Source organism: Erpetoichthys calabaricus, chromosome 6 (genome assembly GCF_900747795.2).
Source record: "Erpetoichthys calabaricus chromosome 6, fErpCal1.3, whole genome shotgun sequence".
In the NCBI taxonomy this organism is placed as follows: domain Eukaryota; kingdom Metazoa; phylum Chordata; class Cladistia; order Polypteriformes; family Polypteridae; genus Erpetoichthys; species Erpetoichthys calabaricus.
The window spans coordinates 28,382,072-28,402,918 of record NC_041399.2 but is presented as its reverse complement, the minus strand read 5'-3'; the positions used below and the strand labels follow the sequence as shown (position 1 = coordinate 28,402,918).

At 38.6% G+C, this 20,847-nt stretch overlaps 1 protein-coding gene across 1 annotated transcript in view; it reads left to right on the top strand.

Annotated features, from left to right (window-relative positions):
• Positions 1-20,847, top strand: part of LOC114653241 (centromere-associated protein E-like) — a 402,188-nt gene that overhangs the window by 300,650 nt on the left and 80,691 nt on the right. The window contains exon 30 of the mRNA XM_028803441.2: positions 16,069-16,143. Within this exon, the coding sequence (XP_028659274.2) occupies positions 16,069-16,143 (75 nt within the window). The remainder of the gene's footprint in view (positions 1-16,068; positions 16,144-20,847) is intronic.

Genomic DNA, 20,847 nt, shown 5'->3' with positions numbered 1-20,847 from the left:
AATGTTCGCGTTGAATGCCTCCCACCCAATTGCACGGCAGCGCTTCAGCCATTGGTTTTGGGCATCATTCGCACCCTGAAAGTGTATTATCGTAAGGAAATGCTGAGAAAGATTCTTGTCACCATAACTTGTAGGCAGGAGGAGATTAAAATTAACGCGAAAGAATCTACTGAAATGACTGCAAACGCCTGGATACAAATTAAAGAATGCACTATAGTAACAAATACAGAATCTCATTACAACAAAATTTTCGTTACATTGAAATATTTTTTAGGTCCCTGTTAGTTCGTTGTAACGGAATTTTACCTGTATTTGTAAAATTAATTAATTCATTCATATATTCTCAAAACCCACTTAATCAAAGGCAGGCATATAAAGAGCCAGAACTCTACAGAAAAAGTCAGAAAACAACGCTGGACTGGGTACCAGTCCATCACAGCTACTGCATTTGCAAAACTCTTTGCCAAAAAAATATGACATTCTGAACCTGTTTTGAAAATTTTACAGTAAGGATTTGAGAACTTCTTTTTGTAAGAGTTAAAGTTTAGGAGACAGGCTTGTATGATTTCAAGTCTGTAGGCTATAAAGGATGGAAGTCCTGTGGTTGGCACGATCTGAAAATAAGAAAGTTAGGAAAGTTCAAGGAGAAGTCATGCAAAGGATGAGTCACCATCACCATCGCCAGCTACTCTGCTGTGTTGAGTTCAGAATCTGTCCTCAAAGGGCTTAGATAACAATTATTTAGAAGCTGAAGAAGCTGACATGCACCAGTAGATTAATACTGCATAAATACCTTAATAGAATATGAAAGATTTAAACAGACTTTGCCGGCAGTGGGATTTTCTAAATTCAGATAACTTTCTGGCACTCAGCTGAACCAAATGCTGTATCACTATAGCCAGACTAGATACATGTTGAGGTGGAACATCAAGAGACCTGATAAATGGTGTGACATATAAAATATTTAAATAAAGACTGAATATACCAGTAAGTATATAACAGATCAGAGATTGGATTGCCATCCTTACTGCTTCAATAGCTCAAACAGTGGTGCACACAAACATTTTTAGCCTCCAAGCACAGCAAGTATTGGGTTCTTTTTTGAATGTTACTTTTACACGTTTATATAATATTGTAAAGTGAAAATCACCTTAGAAGTAAAATATAGCAATTGATTTATTACTTCCAACTATGCAATGAGGTATAAAAACTGTGTTAGTTTTTTGCCAAGAAATTTGTGTAGACTAAACACTAATAAATAAAACCTTGGTTACCTTACTTTGCAGCAGTGGAACAGCCCACTATTTTGCACTGGTTTTTAGAGTCTAGGTATACAGCAGTAGTACAGTCTTTTTCTCCCCAAATAGTCCTATTTCATGCAGAACTGTTATTAAACATCACTTTGAAATACCATCAGTTACTATGTGTTTCCGGAAGTCTCAGGATAATGTTTCTGTCTGGCAGCTGTATCCCTTACATTTAGCTTTGCCAAAAAGGGGTTGCTAGGAAAAATAAACACAGTTTGCTTTTTTTCAATACCTGCAAAAGCAAAGCCTTTGTAGTGTGTATCATTACCATAATAAGCTTTGCAGGAACCAAAGGTTTGTCCTATTGCTCAATTACATATGCACTGCTATGAGACTTCACTTTGGAATTCCAACTATTCCACATCCAACACCAAGTAAGTCTGGGTAGGCAGGAATGTCTCAGCCAGGTAGTGTGGTAAAATGAGTAAGGCGTCCATGGCAGTGTGCTGGTTTTATATAAAAAAAAAAACAAAAACAGTGCATTCTGGCTCTTGGTGAGCACAGGTACTCATGTTAGCATGAACAAGCACCCCTGGGGTATTGATGGGGGAGACTGGCTGAACCTGCATTCACGTGTAGATACAAGCGGTTCATCCAGTTTCCTTGTTACCTCTCTGGGGTTTGCAACTAAAGCATCTCCATCGGCTTGCGTATAAAGCAGCCTGAGATAACAGAGAGGGCATTATGAAAGAAAGATCAAGAGAGAGAAAAAAGAGATAGGTAATCTGGACATTAAAAGAAAGAGATGAAAGACCAGGATTGTGGCTGAGCTGGTTCTGCTTCAGGGAGGACATAGGCGGTTGGAAATGTTGACCTAAGAATAGTAGTGGCGGTCTGGGGCAAAGTCGCTGCTGTTGTTAGGACACCAACTGCTCCAAGTGGACTCCCATTGAAGGCTGAGAAATGGTGGAGAAAGGAGCAGGGCTCACTGGGTCGTTTTGGATGCAGAATGACATTGGTAAGAACACAAGCTGGATAAACCGATTGACCGCGTCTGTCATAAGATGTCTCCTCTTAGTGAGGAGACCAAAAGGGATACAGAGGAGACAACAGTTTTAATAGAATGCACCGAGGCTTAAGAGTTGATTTTAAAGATACAGATCCTGACTGTTGTTTTTAACCTGAGGATTATTTATTAACTGATTGTAACATCCACAAAACACTGTTTTTATCCAGAAATATTTATTTATTTAAGGGCTTGAACTGTACTTTGTTTTTGAACATTTTGTACTTTGTACCAACCCTTGCCTGTTATATGTCCTCTTTGCCCAGTCATTCCTTAATTTCATGACTACAGTCGATGTAAAGAGTCTACAAACCCCTGCCAAAATGGTAGGCTTTGTGTGATAAAAAAATCAAACCAAGAATAATCCTGTCAGAAGTTCTTCCACCTTAATTGCAAAATTGCAATCTATACAATGAAGATGAAAACAAATCAGAAACTGTTTAATGAAAAAGGGAAAAAAAATAATACACAAACCTGGTTGCATTAGTGTGTACATTCCCTAAGTCAGTGGTTCCCAAACTCAGTCCTGGGGACCCGCTGTGGCTGAAAGTTTTTGTTCCAATCAGATTTACAATCAGTGATAATAATCGATAACAACTGATCTCATTTAATTAGCTGGTCTTTTTTACTCTTTTCTTATTCTGCATTCAGAAAAAATACAACAGCATGGTTTTTACATTTATAACACATTTAGAAATATTTCTATTTTTTTCTAAATCTATAAGTGCTTAACTCTGTTTAGTTGTTTTTCTATTATTTCCCCTTTTCCTGTGTAGTTTGCTCCCTTCATTTAACCCTAATAGTGATAATTAACAACCAGTATAGTAGACACCTGGGATGATGAAAGCAGCAACAACTTCAGTGTCAGACCTGATAATTAGTAAATAATCAATTAAATAACCAGACACCTGGAAAAGCAGAATGAAAATTAGGTTGAAAATACAATTAACAATTAAAAAAACCTACATATTCCGTATAAAACTGCTTATTACATTTTAATAGAAATCTGACAAACTTAGTTTGTAATTTACACATTGACTCCAAAACACAGAAACAAGGAAATAATGATTCACTTAATTAGGCTAAGAGTCCAATGAGCAAAAGAAGTTGGTTGGAAAAAAAATCTGTAGCCACAGTGGGTCCCCAGGACCGACTTTGGGAACCACTGCCCTAAACTAATACTTAAGTGAAGCACCTTTTGATTTTATTACTGCACTCCATCTTTGTGGGTAAGAGTCATCAGTTTGGTACATCTGGACCTGGTGATTTTTGCGCACTCCTTCATGTTAAAATGTTTCCAGATCTGTCAGATTACTAGGGCATCTCCTGTGCAGAGCTCTCTTCAGGTCACCCCAAAGATTTTCAATTGGATTAAGGTCTGGGCTCTGGAAAGACCATTCCAGAACATCAATCTTCCTTTGATGAAGTCATTGCTTTGTTGATTTTGATGTGTTCTTTGGGTTATTGTCATGCTGAAAGGTGACGTGCCTCTTCACCTTCAGCTTCCCCACAGATGCTTGAAGGTTTTGTGCCATAAAAGACTGATACTCCACTATGCTTCGCTGTGGGTATGATATTCTTTTGATGATGTGCTGTGTTATTTTTGCTCCAAACATAGCCTTTTGGAATTATGGCCAAATAGTTCAACCATGGTTTAACCAGACCATAATACATTTTTCCACCTGGTTGTGGGAGACTGGGTATACCTTTTTGCAAAGTTTAGGCGAGTTTGGATGATTTTCTTTGTGACAAAAGGTTTTCATCTTGCAACCCTGAATGGAGCTGATTGTTGTCATATGTAGGGAATAACCAGTACTTGCCAGGAAATCCTGCAGCTCTTTTAATGTTGTTGTAGGCCTGCTAGTGGCCTCTCTGACCAGTTTTTTTCCTTGTCTTCTCATCAATCTTGGAGGGACGTCCTGATCGTGGTAGTGGCACTGTTGAGCCATACTATCTCCATTTGTTGATGACAACTCTTCACTGTGCTCCATGGGATATTTAATGCTTTGGACACTTTTTTGTACCCCTGTCCTGATTGATACCTTCCAATGATGAGATCCCGTTTGTATTTTAAAAACTTTTTACAGACTATCGCTTTTTTTACTATGTTGCAACCAAGAGGATATCAGGATAATCCTTCAGGAACAGCCAAACTTTATCTGAGCTCTAGCAGAACCACTTTAATTGACGTCAAATGTATACCAACTACCATTTCAGATGAGACATATTGTGATTGGTTGATTCTGAACACAGCCACGTCCTTGATTATTAAACGTTGTGCACACTAATGCAATCAGGTTTTTGCATGATTTTTTTTCCTTTTCTCATTAAACATTTTCTCTTTTGTTATGATCTTCTTTGTATATATTGCAATTATGCAATAAAGGTAATACAGTAATCCCTCGCTATATCGCGCTTCGCCTTTCGCGGCTTCACTCCATCGCGGATTTTATATGTAAGCATATTTAAATATATATCGTGGATTTTTCGCTGCTTCGCGGGTTTCTGCGGACAATGGGTCTTTTAATTTCTGGTACATGCTTCCTCAGTTGGTTTGCCCAGTTGATTTCATACAAGGGACGCTATTGGCAGATGGCTGAGAAGCTACCCAACTTACTTTCTCTTTCTCTCTCTCTCTCTCTCTCTTGCGCTGACGTAGGGGGGTGTGAGCAGGGGGGCTGTTCACACACCTAGACGATACGGACGCTCGTCTAAAAATGCTGAAAGATTATCTTGTTGCTATCTTTTGTGCAGCTGCTTCCTGAAACGATATGCTGCACGGTGCTTCGCATACTTAAAAGCACGAAGGGCACGTATTGATTTTTTTATCTGTCTCTCTCTCTCTGCTCCTGACGGAGGGGGTGTGAGCTGCCGCCTTCAACAGCTTTGTGCCGCGGTGCTTCGCATACTTAAGCCAAACAGCACTATTGATTTGTTTGCTCCTTTGAAGAGGAAGATATGTTTGCATTCTTTTAATCTCTGTCTTGTCATGGAGCACAGTTTAAACTTTTGAAAAAGAGACAAATGTTTGTTTGCAGTGTTTGAATAACATTCCTGTCTCTCTACAATCTCCTGTGTTTCTGCGCAAATCTCTGACCCAAGCATGACAATATAAAAATAACCATATAAACATATGGTTTCTACTTCGCGGATTTTCTTATTTCGCGGGTGGCTCTGGAACGCAACCCCCGCGATGGAGGAGGGATTACTGTATAAGTTCTGACAGGATTTATCTTGGTGTCATTTTTTTATTACACAAAATCTGTGAATTTGACAGGGGCATGTAGACTTTCTATATCCACTGTGTCGATGTTCCAGGTTCAAGGAGGTAATGCCAGCTGTGGGTAACCCCAGCGTCACAGGTGACAATATCTTTTATGTTTCATCTGATACAGTGGAACGGGATACTAGAAAAATTAAAAACAGTTCTTGTTGTTAAAATACCACTGCCACAACTGGCTAAATTACAACTGAATCTTTATTGTTCTTGCACATGTATGATTTTCACTTTATGTACACAAATTTTGACTCTTGTGAGCTGTTAGTTGTCTTAAGCTGAAGATATTAAATATATAAAGACAATTTGAGTGTATTTACAAAAACAAAAAACTTTATAAAGTAGGTGTTTTGACTACTGGGTTATTCCTTGCAACAAAAAGATTGTTATGTTAAAATGTTAAATCAGATCTGTTAGCAAAGAAGGCTTTGCTCGAAAAGAAGACTATTAAAGAAATATTCCACCCGAAAATTATATTTTTTTTTAAATGTTACCTACCTCAAGTAGTTTGTAGTGATGGCTAAATAAAATTTTAATATCATGTTTTCATGGAGAATGGACATAACATTTCAGATATAGCGGGACCCAATAGTGACCAGTGTTGTACAATGGCAAAAATACTGTATTAAAAGTGTTGTTGAAAAAAAATCTCATGATACTCATGGTGCATAATTCACACATCACATTATCCAGTGATATGCTCATAATGTGCAAAGCTCATGCATTTTTGGCTAAAATACTGTTAAATAAATAATTCCAGAAAATGAAAGTAGTCTACAAGTAGGAAAGTCCCTTCACATGGGATCACGCTTTTGACTTGTGAAATTGAATTGGCCTTTCCTATCGAAGTGGCCCCAATAAATTATTAAGTAGTAGTTAAATAAATAAATAACATAAAGGAAACCTTTACCTTAACAAATGCAAAAAAAAATACATACATTTTTACTGAATTATATATAGTAAAGGCATACCCACAAAAAAAGCATACATACAGATTTTAAATTGTGTCACAGTCACAAAAGGCATGTCCACAACAAATGCACACACATTTTTAATTGAATTACATTTTCTGACTTAGTATACTGAGTAGAAAGCCAGACTACTGTTGTGTGCTTTGTATTTTAAGTTTTAATTATTAAAAGGGTGTGGGAATTGTGAGAAGGTATTTTCTTTTTGGGCAGGTAGTCATGTTGTTGCCTAAAGACAGTTACAAAATTACGTCTCAAAACAACTGACAAGTCTTAAACGTAAGACATGTTGTATGTAATGACTGCAGTTACTAAAATATCACTACTGGAATGAATGGTCACCAGAATAAAGTAGGGGTTATACTGTTCTTATTATTTTCTTTAAATGTCCTTGCAATTTATAGTCAGGAGGTATAGAGTTCATTTTATAGCCTTGTGTGTGTATATGAGACTGCATGTCTCTCTTTCTTGTAGGTGAGGATAGTTCTTATGATTTTATAATTTTGTTTTAAAGTTCTTGCAGGATAGGTTTATAAGTTGGTGGCAGTAGTACATGATTTTAAAAGCCTGATGAAACTTAGCTGTTTCAGCCATTGTAGTAGTTGTGTAAAGAAACTGCTTGCTTTCTCTTTTTTTTTTCTTTTTTGACAGAATTGGCTTGCAGCCCAGTGGTTCATCAACCCTGTTTTAGGCAGTGTTTGCATATATAGTAGTGATGATATAAATGTTACATTTTGGTAATAGCACAGAGGCTCGGAATGTCTATTTTTCTGTTGCATTATCAACTACATGTATTTAAAAGCTTTTTGTTTTGTTTTTTTTAATAACCCATCATAGTTGATCCAATACCAGCAATCAGTGTTTCCCAGTATGGCAAAGTTTAATATTACTTGTTACATGAATTGGATCTGATAAATTGTGAGTTTTTTCAGGAGCTTGTAGTGGCAATATCTATATTAACATCCATTCCTGGTTTTGGCTAATTTTAGGTGCTTACAACAGCCCTTCCTTTTGTTATTTTTTATTCAGTGTTTCATAAAAATGTGGAATTATTCAATACTTCATTTTTCAAAAAAGATGGTAGCCATACCTGTGATCAGACTATTTTATTAATATCCCATCTCAAGATCAATATATTTAATTTTTTTTTAATATTAGAATTTTTTCCATATGATCTGCACAAAGGAAAAGCAGTCAGCAGTTTCACAACGTTTAAGCCCTGATCTAACTTGCCGCTGTATTCAGTTAGTAACATATCCCTTGCATTTCTGTGGGGTTCCTCTGTTGGCTCTAACACAGCCTCTGACGTGCAAATGGTATTGTAATTGGTGACACTAAATTGTCCCAAAATAAGTGTTTGTGTGCTGGTAAGTGTCCCCTGAGACAGAATAGCAACCATTCTATCAATGTTTCCTACAGGATTAGCATTTGGCTACCTGTGGCCCCACACTAGAAATCGCAAGTTGTAAAAACTTTTGATTTTCCACAGAAGTGGGCCTTGGATGGGATACAAATCCGTTTGTCTTCGGCCAAAGTGAAAAATCGGTCAAAGATGGCTGGATATTGTAATAAACAGAAAAAAGCACTGTAATTTGTACTGTCATTCTTAGTTTTTACTTTTTCATGTAATCACCAAACCTTGTCCTGGGTATAACGTTAAACTGCATCCGGCCCTGCAAGCAGTCCACCTCCGAATTGGAGGGAAATCAGGGGGTTGGTGGCAGGATTGGCATTCCACCCACCATTAAAAAATTCACGCAGCTCTGAACCGACAGACAGGATTCCTTTCTGCTCTCCATGGGAGTAGCTTTGAAGGAGCCAGCCATAGGAAGGCTTCTCGCATTATGAAGGGGATGGTGAAAGCCCTCGGGAGCCTCATCAAAACTGTTGGCGAGCCAGTTGGGTCAGGCCTGTTGGGGATTGGAACTTGTGTGGTGCCGAAGCATAGCCCAATGCATGGCAGCACCCAGATTCTAACTTGAGGCAACCCATCCAGGTAGGTGTGTGGAATGTCATGTCTCTCCGGCATGATGACCATCTTCCTCTGCTGTCGGAGGAGCTTCATAAGATCAGCATTTCAGTGGAGGCACTCCCTGTGGTACACAGACCTGGGATTGGCTAGACTGTAGAAGGGTACACCTTTTATTGGTCTGGTCGCTCTAATGGTTGCCATACACAGGGAGTAGCTGTTACTGTTGCAGACTAGCTGCTTCCGATGGTGTCTGATGTCACTCCTTTCAATGAGCGTGTTATGAGACTCAGATTAAGGCACTCTCTGGGTGCCTTCTCTGTTCACTCATCATGGTCCGAGCATACACTGAGAGATGTCTCGGTGAGGGAGTTATTTTATTCGCAACTTCACTCTGTGGTTGATGGGTGCCCGCGAGGTGATACTCCTCTGGTCGTGGGTGACTTCAATGCAACCACTGTCACTGACATGGCTGGCTATGAGGATTGTGTTGGTCCCCATAGGTCTGACGACCATGTTGAAAGTGGCTCTGTTGGATTTGGTACACCAGTACTGGTGGTACAGTGAAGGAGATTGATCACATCCTCATGGGCAGACATTGGAGACTTTTACAAAATTACGGGGTCTACAGAAGTGCCCAGTTTGTGAATTCTGACCACAGACTTGTTTTTGCTACTATGAAGATCCAGCTTAGGTCCAGTAGGCTACCACCTAATAGGAAAATGAGGCTGGATCTGGCCAGACTCCAAGATCAGGCTGTTTCTAACAAGTTTGCACGCAGTTTGTGTGAGGAACTTACAAACTTGGGTGCAACTGATGATTCTAGTGCGTATCGGTAACTGAAAAGGACAGCTGTGAGGGCACTGGGGGCTGATAAGGAGGCATTTGTTAGAGGAATCTGTGAGCAAGTGACACACAGTCTATGATCTACTGACCCACATCCTGCTTACAGAGGAGTCAAAGCATTACGTACATCAAAATCTGTTCCTCAAAGAGTCGGATGACGCTGCAGTTGTGACCAATTGGGGTGGCTACTTTGAGCAGCTATTTAAAGCTGATCCTCCGGCTAGGACTTTGGACATCTCTGGGTCCACGGTTCTTGAGGCAGATCCTCCAGTTAACTGTGAACCACCCAATCTCACTGAAATTGTACAGGTGGTGAACCAGCTGAAGGGAGGGAGGGCTTCAGGAATCTGTGGTATCCGGGATGAACTTCTCCAGGCTGGTGGTAAGATGGTCCTCCTGGCATTGCAAGCAATCTTTGCTTCCATTTGGGAGAGAGCATCATCCTAACTGACTGGAAAATGGGATTTGTCATCCCCATCTGGAAAGGGAAGGGTGATCGCCTGGATTGCAGCAACTACAGGGGGAAATGCTGCTCTTTGTACTGGGTAAGGTCCTTGCTAGGGTCAAACTCAATAGGATCTGTGATCTCTTGCTCACCTACCAGCACCTGGAGCAGTCTGGTTTTATGCCTAAGAAGTCTACCATCGACCACATCCTGGCCCTGAGGGTTCTTATGGAGAGCAAATGCAAATATCAGCAGAGTTTCTTTGCAGCCTTTGTCGATTTTCCTAAAGTGTTCAACTCAGTTGATCGAGCTGCCCTGTGGGACATCCTGAGACTTTGCAGGATCTCTTCAATGTTGCTGTATATCATGGCTGTCCTGTACACTGGTACTGTGAGTGCTGTGCAGAGTGAAGGCAAAACCTCTGCATTTTCCCCAGTTGATTCTAAGGTCTGTCAAGGGTATGTTCTGTTCAGTGCTTGCATGGACTGAGTGTTGGGCAGGTTCGTGGGGTCCAGCAGCTGTGGGGCATCTCTTGATGACGAGAGATTTACTGATCTTGACTTTGCTGACAATGCTGTGATTTTCGCGGAGTCAATGGAGGTTCTGATTGGGGCTTTTGAGAGACTGAGCGAGGAGTCTGAGTGTCTGGGCTTGCAAGTGTCCTGGATAAAAACCAAGGTTCAGGCCTTTAATGACCTCTTTGGCTCAGCCGTCAGTAGTGTATCTGTCTGCGCAGTGAGTGTCGACCATGTCGAGAGGTTTACTTACCTCGACAGCAACATTCATGTCTCTGGTGACTCAACCTATGAAGTCAGTAGATGGATTGGGAGAGCATGGGGGTGTGTGGTGCTCCCAATATCTTTGCAAAAGGACAAAGGTCCAAGTCTTTAGAATCCTGGTGCTTCCTGTTGTGTTATATGGCTGCGAGACATGGACACTATCCAGTGGCTTGTGATGACGACTGGATTCCTTCGGTACTGTGTCTCTTTGGAGAACCCTTAAGTACGGCTGTTTTGACTTTGTGTTAAAAGAGTGGTTGATCAGGGAGTCCCAAATGAGGCACATTAACTGCATTGTGAGGGAGCGTCAGTTTGGTTTAAATTAATCATCCTAACCCATACAGAATCAAGTCAAGATCTTTAAAACTATTTAACTAAAGTACATGAGATAGAGAGTTTATAAAAGTGTACAGTATATCTAGAAGAGTTTTCTTGGCATCCCATCATTTTTCTTTCAATTTAATTTATTCAGAGTGACTGTCTTTGAGTTCCTTATAGTCATTACATTCATCTTAGTGAGTGGGAAGTAGTCAGTGGTGTGCGCCCATGATATTTGTCGTCAAGTCTGACATATCCAGTAACTTACTCCAAGTCTGTAAGTCATCCTGACAACATCATATAGGTTTGATTTTGTCGTAAATCATAGAGGCAGGCTTTTGTGTATATCAGGACTGACAACCAGTGAGTGCTCAGCTGGATGTATAACACATACAATGCAGCTTCAAGGAATAAGAAGCACTATTTTTTTTAACCTGACAAACAGAACAGAGATGTGTCTGACTGATGTCCCATTATTATGCTCCACAACAGAAAAATAAACTGAGCTGAGGTAACCATACCTGTAAAGCCTTTACATGGGCAACGGCTTCATCAGGCAGCAAGTTATTGAATATCAGAAAAACAGGAGAGCTGTCGATACTTTGTAAATGTGAAACTCTGCTGGAAAGTCATCACACAATCATCTAGTTTGCTATACCCTGTGATTTGTAGTCGTGTATTATGACATACTCAGATGACAAAATCAGCAACTTCAGTCATCAATTTTGGTATCCTCTCCTTGTTTAATGTGATATTGGCTTTAAATTAAGCTACAAGCAAAGCTCTGAAATACTTGGAGACTGTAACATAGACACTTTTATGTCATTTAAAAAGACACGATAAATACCTTTGGCTACAGAAAAGGTTCTTTCATTAATTAAATGATTTTGTTCATTGTGCAAAACCTTAAATTCTTAATTACCTCTTTTAACTACTATGGAACTACCAATACTAAACCATTCAGATGAAGAAGAAATCATTGTATTAAAACTTGAAAAGACCTAATCACTCTTAGACTCACAAAACCACTGAAACAACAAAAGAATGTTGTTATTGGAATCACCACAAATCTGTTAAAACACAGTTTTCAGACATTCTGGCATTCAGTGCATTCTTTTTCTGTTTTTCTGAATATATTCTACCACCACTTAAAGTGGTACACCATATACACCTCACTAATTCAGACTGCCAAATCTAACCAGTATACAATCTCACTTTTTCAGTAAGGCACCATCCTCCCTTGGTCATTTTTGCCTCTGCCTTTAACTTATACTTTTCTGGACATGTTTTGTACCATGTTGTTGTTACCATGAAATATTTCAAATTTTAATAAACTCACAAATGCAAATTGCCCTGTTTGGTATTATTCCAGATAGAACACAAGACGTGAAGGACTATCGTACTGGGCCTTGGCACATTGCTCGCTTATTTAGTAGTCTTGCTTGTCTGAAATATTTCTTCCCTATCCTCCACTTTGTAGTGGATAAAAGATGTGTCATACTATCTGAAACTAGAAAAAGGAAAGTTTATTCAATAGAGATCTGTCCAGTTATTCCTGCAAGATATGACCGCTTTTCTTGGATAAAACTCTTCTTTTTCAACCCCCCCCCAGGATAATCTGAAATTTTGACATTTCTGTTAACTTATTGGTTGTCTTTTTTTTGCAGTTTTATTCATGTATTTTATATGTGTTATTTATTGTCAGGAAAGGAAAGGGGATTGGATTAATCAAAAAGGAAAAATAGCATTATATGTCATATTTAAGATGCAGTTTATTATTGTAATACTTTGTCATCCGAAAGTCATTAAAGAGATTTTAAAAAGTTAATAAATATGCATACAGTATATAAAGTCACAAGTAATTAAAACATTAAATACTTTGATTCTAAGTGTAATCTCTTAAATGTATATATGTGATATGTAGAGGGTGCTCCTGCTGCCCAAACCCTGACACAGACAGACATTGACTCGAGTTTGCCGCACAGCACACGTTTATTCACGTGGGAAGTGCTTTTTTGCTTGCTCACCACAACAAAGCACAGTTCCCAAGCACCAAAGTACAATAGAACAAAGTCTTTTCTTCCTCATTCCACCTCCACTCCCCCTCTGGCAAGTTTCGTCTTCTTCCTCCCCACTCTGGCTCCCTGAATGGAGTGAGGGGGCTCCTTTTATGCATTTCTTTCGAGTGCTCTAGTTTGCTCATCAGAGTTACTCGGATGAATCACACCCAGGTGTGGTGGAAGTCCGAAGCAGGGCTCTACAGCTCCCACTGCGGCCCCCATGAAACCCATCAGGGCTGTCCCAAACTTGGACTCTCCTGAAGACCTGCAGGAATCCGTGGAGCCACAGCAATCCAGGGGAGCTGCCCTCTAGTGATTTGGAAGAGGCAGCACCCTGTACACATCTGGTCCTTCCAGGCAAGATCGGGGTAATTACATTCACGGCATTCGTAGTCTGAATCACAATCTGATTGTATGGGTGGTTACCTACCAGGTAACGCCAACCACAAGCGTTACCTGGTAGGTAACCACCCATACAATCAGATTGTGATTCAGACTACGAATGCCGTGAATGTAATTACCCCGATCTACATGCTGTCAAATAAACGAACCACATGCAGTGGCGCAACGTTAGGGGCTTCGCCTCTGGCGCTGACGTCCGAGGTTCAATTCCTGAGAGGGAGTGCAGTAGAGTGTGTACACCTGATGAGCCCAGAATTAGGGTGAAACACGTGTCGCGTACTCTTTGCATTATTTGACAGTAAACTATTTCAACCATTCTATGATCTGCTTCTCACAACTGAGGGCACCGTGGCGGATGTTAGCTGACTTGCTGACCAACCACAAGCGTTACCTGGTAGGTAACCACCCATACAATCAGATTGTGATTCAGACTACGAATGCTGTGAATATATATATATATATATGAATATATATATATATATATGTATATATATATATATATATATATATAACACCGACAATTATTTTATCGCACGTTAACTCATTTTTTGTTATTATTATTATTATTTTGAAAGCCTCAGTCTTCCTAGCAATCAATACAGCTCAGTGATCTTCTTGTTTTGGCGCTTTTCGATACGCTTTTGCTAGAAGGAAAGTTAACTGTGTTGATTTGACCTTGATTCCCTGCACGTGCATAAGTAGCGAAGAGCAAACAGCTTCTAAAATGGCATATGGAGAGATACCAAAGTGAATGCTCAAAGTAAAACTTTTTTCGTATTATCGCTGAAACGGACTCTGATTTGTCAGACTCCGATTTTGATGCAAGTGATCTGGAGATGTAGATCGAAAACGAAAGTGAGGTACCAGCATCAGCTGATCGGTCCCCAGCTGATTGTGGTGCTGAACACGTTCGTGTAGCTGATGCACCAATGGCAACGTTTGCCTGAGAGGATAGACACTTACGATGACAGGAGGTACAAACCATATTGTGTCTCACTGCAGGTACCACCCCCGCACACCTGTCTCACAAAGACAGCCAGGCAGCCAGCCCATCGTGCATTCCTGCTGGCCATCGAGCTGCTGCTGCTGCAAAAAGGTGCCGACATCAGGCAAAACAGGCAGCAACAGACGGTTATGTTGGTTTACGTGTGAAACCATTGCTTTGTTTTCTTTTCAGAAAACTTAGTTTTTTGGAAAAAAATATTAGCCCTCAAAGAGTTGATACTGAACATAGACTGTTTATGCTACTCCCTGATAAAAGAAAATGTTTCTGCTGGTATCTGTTCAGATAAAAAAGAAAACAGATTTAGCAATGTTAACTTGCTGTTCCTTGGAAGGTGCCTGTTACAATGTTGTAATCATGGCTGTGGACTCAGGGGTAACTTGTTTTTCTATAGCACACTAGATAAAATGTTAATGCCCTGCCAGTGACAAATAGCTTTGGTTTTATATTTGATTTGATTACATTAATGTTTAAGTTGAGATTTACAAGAAATATTTTAACTGCTACAATGTAAAGGGAATACTGCTGTTAAAAAGCACCTTATTTGTTTAAAGTGTTTGCAAACCAAATACACGCAATACACTACTTTTGAGTTCATTATTGAATTTTGCACATAACAATGTGATTGTGGGTGGCATGGTGGCGCAGTGGGTAGCGCTGCTGCCTCGCAGTTTGGAGATGAGGGTTCGCTTCCCAGGTCCTCCCTGTGTGGAGTTTGCACGTTCTCCCCGTGTCTGCGTGGGTTTCCTCTGGGCGCTCCAGTTTCCTCCCACAGTCCAAAGACATGCAGGTTAGGTGCATTGGCTTTTCTAAACTGTCACTAGTGTGTGTGTGTGTGTGTGTGTGTGTGTGCCCTGTGGTGGGCTGGCGCCCTGCCCGGAGTTTGTTTCTTGCCTTACGCCCTGTTTTGGCTGGGATTGGCTCCAGCAGACCCCCGTGACCCTGTAGTTAGGATATAGCGGGTTGGATAATGGATGAATGAACAATGTGATTAACAATCATGCAATTAATCGCAATTAAACATTTTAATCGTTATATATAATATTGACAAGATTGTTTCCAGCACTTCATAACCTTAAAATTGGATGGGTGGAATCATAATATGAATGAGCGGATGATTGTAATTTGCCAGCTAAGTTGTATCTTACTTTTGTACACAGCCTTTGTAAGGTTTGCTTTCTTTGAATTACAATTGTCAAATGTTTTAAACAATAGTCTCACTTGTCTTTAGTTCACGCTCTATTTTATACACTTAAGTTTTTACAGATAGACATTCACAAAGCTTACTTGCTAAACGACAGCATTTTCTATTTTGTCGATTATGAAACAAAAGCAATTTAGTGCACATTGAGTGCTTGCAGATATATTTTTCTAGTTCTGCAAATTTCTGCACAGAATCTGAAAGCAATTTCACAGAAGAAATGGACGTGCCTCATTCAACGAATAAAAATAGTCTGGGACATTTAGGAATTTCACTTTCACTTTAGGCTTGCCAGAATTTTAATGGTTTTGGGCAAGGATTATTAATCATGTTGCTTCTATTGAATTCACGTTTTTTTCTCTGAACTTTTCCCCAAGTAGAAACTTTTTTTTGTCTTTCCAACAGAAATGTCAAATTGTTTGAGTATGTAACAGTGTGTTTAATAACATGTGAAAATTAATTTTCCTCTTCTTTGTAAATATTTTAGGATTGCCAGTGACAATTTGGGTATGAAGATAAAAGAACAAAACCGACTCCTAACAATTGTTACTACAGAGAAAGAGTAAGTGTGCAATTGAAAACAAAACAAAAAACAACTAATTAGTTTATGATCATAGATAAAATTGAATGCTAATTTTCAGTGTGAGTCATAGAACCAACAGAAAAGGTAGTCAGATACCAACAAAATAGATGTATTGTCAAAGGTGTCATCTGCATTTAAATAGTTTTATTTGATGTTAATAGTTCATAGTTTAATAAATTGTGTTTTTTCTTGATGTAGCAGTAAAGAGTTAACATTTTTACTTTACCTCTTTTAAAACAAGAAGATATGTCTTCATTTAAGTTGTAATATTAAACATTACTGTGTAGATTGGTGGTCCTCAACTCCGGTCCTGAATGGCCCCAGTGGCTGTAGGTTTTCATTCTAACCCTTCTCTTAATTAGTGACCTGTTTTTGCTGCTAATTTACTTCTTTTGAATTCATTTTATTTGGCTTGCTATTGAAGACTCAGATCTCCTTAATTGTTTCTTTTTTTTCCTTAATTAGCAGCCAAACAATAATGAGCTGCAGAATGAGCCAAAACATGACCAGGAAACTGTGTAGATCATTCAGTACCTGAAAATAAAGAAAAGTGAAGGTCTCAGAAATGTTGATCTGCTCAGGTCCCCAAAACATTTTAATTGTGCTCTTAGAAAAGAGAAAAATCGACAATGTCGGAAATGTCTGCTATTGCACAATGAGAACAGCAACAAGCCATGGAATTAAAGAATGGGTTTAATTAACAACAAGACTTGGTGCCTAATTAAGCAACTGGTTGGAGTGAAATTGTTTGGAGTTTGAGGCCCTGACTTAGTTGGTGTTCTGTTGGCTCACTCACTTCACATGAAGCAATTGACTGGAATGATGAAGAAATTCAGGGGAACACATCCTAAAAACAAGTCAATTAAAATTAATGCAAAAGGAGTTAATTAAACAGCAAAAACAGGTCCTTAGTTAAGAAAAGGGTGAGAATGAAAACCTGCAGCCACTGGGGCCCTCCTGGACCAGAGTTGGAGACCCCTGAGATAGATAATGCACTATTACTTAGATAGATAGATAGATAGATAGATAGATAGATAGATAGATAGATAGATAGATAGATAGATAGATAGATAGATAGATAGATAGATAGATAGATAGATTGTAAAGTTGTTAAGTGTTAAAAATGCATATTTTTCCAGTAGTTTTTAATGTTAAGCAAGATTTCATATGATTGAATGATATTCTTTAATTGACAATTTCAAAAGTTGAGACATAACAACAATAATCAAGTGAGAAATATGACTAAAAAATTGACCAAAAATAAATTGGTATTAGATATGACCCATACGTAAAAAAAATAATAGTTTGATACTTAAGAAACAAAAAAAAATAATGCCTAAGAAAAATGTTGATATGTGAAAGTCAATTTCAATGTGCTAATAAATAAGAAAATAAATAATCTGTTGTTTTGACAATTTTAGTGGAGAATTTTTGAAACAAACACAAGAGCACAAGTTTTGGGATGCTAAATAAGAAAAGAATCAAGTAATGTATAAATGATGCTTGGCAAAACGTTTTTAGAAAAAAAAAATGTTTACTGTTTAAATTTAACCACACATTTTTTTCCTCAATTTTCTGTGATCTTGGACATGTGAATTTCCCATCGGGATTAATAAAGTATCTATCTATCTATCTATCTATCTATCTATCTATCTATCTATCTATCTATCTATCTATCTATCTATCTATCTATCTATCTATCTATCTATCTATCTATCTATCTATCTATCTATCTATCTATCTATCTATCTATCTATCTATCTATCTATCTATCTATCCTCATGGGTAAGACCTATTCTTCTTTAGACATTTGTTATCACTTCCATCCATGTCTTCTACGGACTCCCTATTGGTTTCATCCTCACCATCTGCTTTACCATGCATCTCTCCACACCATAATTCTCTGCCTTTCACACCACTTGCCTAAAGCACCTCAGCCTGTTTTTCCTCGGCACATGATAAATGCGGAGGCAGTAAATCCTTTCCCTCAAATCTGTACTCGTATTCCTGTCTGTCTGACTCTGACTCTGTGAATCTCAGCACATGCACCTGATTATTCCATTTCTGTCATTTTGATCCACCATCTTTGTCAGTGTCTCACTCCCATTTATTCCTTCTTGTTCTTGTTTATTACACAGATGCTTTTTTCCAAGGCGATTTAAAAAATCGGCATACATCCAATACTGCTCACTGGTTGGAAAGTATAAAATTCGACAAGCAGTATTGAAAACAGTTTCAAGTAAAACAAAATAAATTATTAATTGTTAATGTGAAGAAACAAGTCTTTTACTGAAATTTGGGCAGTAGTACAGGAAGCAGCAGAGAAAAACAAGCACCCATTGCTTTGTGGTGCAGTTGATTTGATTTAAACACCCACTGTTCTAATAATAAATTCCAAAATATGTCAAATATCCACCTTCAGTTCTTTGTAAATACTGGCAAATATTTTGTTTTGTGTGGCATTAAAGTGTGTAGACTGTGGTGTCTTGTGCAGCTAAGAGTTTTGGCAGTCAGTTTTGCCTACTTGTTATTTTAATTAATAATATAATTCAATGATCAAGAGTCAAACTTACTTAAAATGAGGACAGACTACAGCTGGGCTGGTTCTCAAGTTAGATTATGTGCCAGAAAGCGTAAGTACTCTTGTCTTCTAGGAAGAACACACTAATTAAAGCTAATTACCACCATTCCTTTTTGCACACAGCAGCTCCCAAAACCACATAGGAATTTGAAAATATAAATGGTGTGCAAAAATGGCAAAGTGCAGTTTTTTGCAACCACAGCAGTTAAAATGACTCCCAAAACCAGAAAAGAATCTAATAATATAAAGGCTATACAAAAAAAATGGCAGTGTAGCTTTTTCTGACCACAGTAGTTAATCCATCCATTCATTTCTGAACCATGTTAATCCAATTGTAGCTTTTGTCTTGGCATCATCGGATGTAAGGCAGAAACCAATTCTTGTTGGAGGATGAGGCCATCCCAGAGACCAGTCTCACACACACACGCACATTCAGTGGTAGTATTGGTGTACTAGATGAAAAAGCAGAATCAAAAACAGAAGGCTGCTGGCCCAGTTCTCACCTCCATTTCACCCTGAGCAAGTAATTTAAACTACCTGTACTCCCACTATACTGTAAATACAGTGGTTTCAGAAGGTATTCAGCATTATTTTTAATAAATCCAAAAGAAACTTGTGCATGTTTTGTTTATTTGATATAAAGAGAGTGAAATGGTATAGCTAACTCATCGGGAAATTTCCATAAAACATGATAAAATATCACATGATGGCTAAATACTACATGGTGTCTGGTAGCATAATACTCATTTCACAACTGTTCATAAGTCAATTTGAAATTTACTGCTTGCTTATTTTGTCATTGCAAAAAAAGCATATATAGTGAATTGAGAAAGTGTTCAGATCCCTTCATTTTCTATATGCTTTATTGTGTTGTAGATTAATTTTAAGTGGATATATTTGCCATTTTTGTCCATCAATCTATACTCATTAACCCATGATAACAAAGTGAAAACATTTTCAGAAAGGATTGCAAATTTATTAAAAATCAAAAACTGATATCTCTTATTCGTATGAATATTCAAACCCTTAACTCAGTACTTTGTAGAAGCTGCTTTGGCAGCAATTACAGCATCAAGTCTTCATGGTTAAGTATCTATAAAGCTTTACACATGTGGATTTCAGCAGTGTATTCCATTCTTGCTAGCAGATTTTTTCAAGATTCCTTAAATTGGAAAAGAAGTGAATGTAAACTGCCATATTTCTCCACAGATATTTTATGTGTTTTGCGTCTGGGCATTGGCTGGACCACTCACAGATAGTCAGAGACGTGTGCCAAAGCCAATCCATCATTGTCTTGACCGTAGGCCGCCTGCACTCTGGAGTAGGTATTTAGATGTATTTATCCTTATCTCAGTTCTGACCAGTTTCCCTGTCCCTGCCATTGAGAAGCATTCTCATAGCATGATTTTACCACCATCATGCTTCACCACAGGGATGATATTTGGCTGGTGATAAGCAGTTCTTGGTCTTTGCCAGATATAGTGCGTCACAAAAAGTTCAATTTTTGGGTCACAAACCAGTGAATATTCTTCCTTGTGTTCTCAGAGTTCTTTAAATGTTGTTCGGCAAATTCTGAACAGGCTGTCATATGCTCCTGATTGATGGAGTTCTGCTGAGATGGTCACCCTTCTGACATAGTTCACCCTGTCAGCAGAGAAATTCTTGCTTAGCCCATCTCAGAAATGCCCTTCTTGCCCAGGTATTCTGTTTGGCTAGACAACCAACACTAGAAAGAATCCTGGTGGTTCCAAACTTCTTCCATTTCAAAATGATTGAGGCTACTATGCTCCTAGGCACACTTAAAGCTTTGCAAGTGGTTTTATCCCTTTGCCATTACCTGTGCCTTACCACAGTTTGATCACAAAGGTCTACAGATGACTCCCTGGACTTTATGGGATGGTTTTTGTCATATGCATCAGGGTTAATTTTTACAGTACATTTTGATTTAGTTTTACACTTGGTCTTCTGATAAATTGCATTTTAGTTTTAGTCACATTTTAGTCATTTAATTATTGTTAGTTTTAGTCAACAAAAAGTAAATAAACCAGTTAACCATAAACATACAGTGCATCTTTGCAACCTAAACAGAAATTAAAGTTAAT